The 3,572-nt window shown below is 29.6% G+C and overlaps 1 protein-coding gene across 1 annotated transcript; it reads left to right on the top strand.

Annotated features, from left to right (window-relative positions):
* The first annotated feature begins 615 nt into the window (after nt 1-615).
* On the top strand, nt 616-1,931 carry LOC112091374. Its single transcript, XM_024164831.1, has 3 exons — nt 616-1,122; nt 1,207-1,507; nt 1,600-1,931. The coding sequence occupies exons 1-3, from the start codon at nt 616-618 to the stop codon at nt 1,929-1,931; spliced, it is 1,140 nt and encodes a 379-aa protein (XP_024020599.1).
* Nucleotides 1,932-3,572: the final 1,641 nt, after the last annotated feature.

Below are 3,572 nucleotides of genomic sequence, written 5' to 3'. Positions count from 1 at the left end.
ATTAGAAATTCATATTGTGTCTGTGTCCTTGTTCCACATAATCTCATTATGCGAAATACACTCATTCAATATCTCACCATATCAACAGTGCGGATAACACCGTTCCATTCTAAATGGGAATGACATGTATTAATAATGTTTTAATTAAAGATTCCAAACTTTAATTAAATTCATTATGAACATTACTTTTTGATTATTATCCTTAAACATTATCCTCTCATATATAACACTTATATACAATGTTTAAGGTTACATAAATAATCATGGAATTTTTATTGATATTCATAAAATATTCATAAATATATGCACATAAAATAATGAATAAACTCTTTTATTAAATAAATAATAAATATCCTATTACATCTCATGCTTCTAGGACACCATTCCCAACCGTTTAAATGATTATTGTGTTGTTTTCTTTATTTGTTTCCTCTTGGACGTATTTTTTTTAAAGTATTGTTGAGCATGTACAACATATTTTCCTCTCCGACTTGTGTTTGTTAGACTTTGTTATTTGTTTTTAGTCGGATTGAATTATATTGGAGTTCTTCGTTTGATTAGTTAATGTTATATGGATGTTTGATTAGTTCCAGTCTTGTTCATTTTTAGGTTAATATGGATTCAGATAGTGAGAATGATGCCAGAGCTGTTGACTTTCTCCAGTCATCAGATGATGACGAACAACCACAACATTATATCCAATTATTGATGTCGATTGGAAAGAGACGAATTAGGCAACTTCGTCGTAATTCTGCGTTAACAGGACCAGAATATGTTTTAGAACAATTACATGGATATCCCAAAAATTTGTTTGAAATGTGTCGTATGCATCAAGACACGTTCGAAGCAATTGTTCAGTTAATTCGAGGCTGCAACCTACTGCCTTCTTCTAGTATTTCAGCAGAAGATTCTCTAATGATGTTCTTAAGAACGGTTGCTCACTCAGATCGCAATAGAGAGATACAAGATAGATTTTGTCATTCTGGAGAGACAGTACACCGACATTTTGATAATATGCTTACCGCATTGTCTGCATTAGCACCTCAAGTTATAAAACTACCAAATATGAACATTGTCCCCCCAGAGATTCAACACAACCCTAAGTACTGGCCATGGTTTAAGGTACAATCTGACTCTGCTCATATACTACTAATATGACAAATAATTTTAAATTAATCGTAACTCACGCCTTATGTATTTTAATAGGATTGTATTGGTGCAATAGACGGTACACACATGATGGTTGTCCCACCTGCACATCAACAGACAGTCTACAGAGGAAGAAGACATTCGTGTACTCAAAATGTAATGGCGGCATGTAGTTTTGATATGCTATTCACTTATGTCAATATCGGATGGGAAGGATCAACTGCTGATTCCAGAGTGTTAACTAAGATTATAAGAAATCCAGATGACCCATTCGTGGCGCCACTCCCCCCAAAATATTACGTTGTGGATTCCGGTTACAACAACACGCAAGGCTTTTTGGCACCATTCGTGGTCAGAGGTACCATATTCAACAGTTTAGAAACGGTGGCCAACCAACGGGACCACAAGAGTTATTCAATTATTATCACTATTCACTGCGTAATTGCATAGAGAGGTGCTTTGGGGTCTTGAAAGCAAGGTTTAAAATTCTTAGACATATGACCAATTATTGGATGCCAAGACAAAATGTTATACCAATTGCTTGTTGTGTGGTCCACAATTTAATTAAGATGCACGCGCGAGATGATCCTCTATTTAGACAATATGAGGTCGATTTGCCCGTAGAAGATATTGAGGGAGAACAAGAAGGGCAACAGGAACAACAACATGGTATGGATGCACAAGAAGCAGAAACATTTGAAATGAGTGGTCGGCAACAACGTAATTACATGGTTAATTTAAGGGATCATCTAGCTAATCAAATGTGGGATTTGTATAAGTGACAATAATTTAAGCTAATATTGTAATTTTCATATTTTATTAATTATTAGTGTTTTTATTTGGGATTCAATTATTATTTATTTAATATATTAAATACTATTACATGTTTTCAAAAATGAAACCACCAAATGCAGTTTCAGTTTTTTTAAAACTGAAATCAATCTCTAAATAAAACTACCAAACGCATTTTTAGAAATAATTCAAAAATGAAAATGAAAACGTTTTCATTTCCATTTTCGTACAGAAAACAAAAACGTTTTGGAACCAATTCCAAACGCACCCGAAAACGACTAAAAGTTTTGTTTTTTTTTTATTTTTTTCTCATTTTACACTAAATAAAAAATCATTTTCATTTCTATTTTTTTTTGTTTTTATTGCACAAAACACCATTTTGAAAACGTTTTCATTTTTTTTTTCTCAAAAAACGTAAAAAATAAAAACGCGATCAATTCCAAACACAGTCTTTGTTTTTTGGTAGAGAAGAAATGGAGAAGGAAATAGTAATTTCATAGAGCACACTATTTTTTAATCATTCTAACTCTAAAAAAAAAAAAAGAAGAGAGACAATATTTAACAATGAGATGGGATGTAAAATAACTATTATAACTATAATCACTCTTTTTCTTTTTATTTAGTTGAAACATGTGCTACGCGCATGCATATTTACTTTGTTATATTTTTTATATGCTTATATCTAAAATTTAAAATTTTAATTTACTGCTTTTTTTTACTTGTTATTATCTTAAGAATTTAGTGCAGTAAAAACAAAATACAAAAGTAATTTACCTAAGTAGATAAGAGATACAAGATTATTTGGGGTACAAATAAGAAGTAAAAAAATATTTATAGGGACACAGTAAAAATTTATTTTCATTACAAAAATAAAATTATTAAAAAAGAAAAAAATCATTAATAAGATTACGTAAAAAAACAAAAACAAAAACAAAAATAACATAAGGAAGACTGACATTAGGTTAAAGAATGAGCATATAAAAGAATATTTTAAGAGAACTTTTATAGGAAGAACTATCCTTATAACTATTAGTAGCAACTTTGTTTTAATCATTGGAGTAAAATGCCATTGATTTATCCTGTCCAAGCTCAAGTTAAAAATTTATACGTACAACACAAAAGTACTATTGCAATTACAAATTAGATCATTAAAAACTTAACCATTTCTCTCCGTTTTCATTTTTTTCTTGAAAAATATAAAAAATAAAAACAAAAATAACTCTAAACGCAACAAAATACTTATTAAAATATATAAATCTAAATTTTTATTTTTTACAGTTGATTATTTTTTTAATCAAATACTATATTAATTAAAAAAGTATCAAGTAAGATTATGAGGTTGTTTGGTTAGGGGATTCATCCCTTAATTTAAATTATGGTTCGTGGTTCGTTACAGTATTTTTTCTCATAAAAAATACATATAAATTAAAAATAATTCTAATTACGTGATTCTAATTCATGAACCAAACGTTTCCTATATTTTTCTTAAAAAAAAAAGGTTTAAAACAATAGTGGATCAGAGATCTCATTTTATTTTTTTCTTCCTTTCTTGGTTTACTCGCGAGCAAACCTGTTCTAGTCATACAAGCCCTCGAACGGGTTTTGTATTTGTTGTAAAATGAAAATGAAAA

This window comes from Morus notabilis, unplaced genomic scaffold, assembly GCF_000414095.1.
Source record: "Morus notabilis unplaced genomic scaffold, ASM41409v2 Scaffold1499, whole genome shotgun sequence".
Lineage (NCBI taxonomy): Eukaryota > Viridiplantae > Streptophyta > Magnoliopsida > Rosales > Moraceae > Morus > Morus notabilis.
The sequence above is the reverse complement of the archived record's forward strand: the minus strand, read 5'-3'. Positions and strand labels throughout refer to the sequence as shown.

Excerpts from the sequence above, each read along its gene's own strand:
- LOC112091374 (XM_024164831.1), top strand. The coding sequence starts at position 616 with ATGGATTCAGATAGTGAGAATGATGCCAGAGCTGTTGACTTTCTCCAG. Across the intron at positions 1,123-1,206 it reads AGTACTGGCCATGGTTTAAG|GATTGTATTGGTGCAATAGA; the intron begins GTACAATCTGAC and ends GTATTTTAATAG. Across the intron at positions 1,508-1,599 it reads GGCACCATTCGTGGTCAGAG|AGAGGTGCTTTGGGGTCTTG; the intron begins GTACCATATTCA and ends GTAATTGCATAG.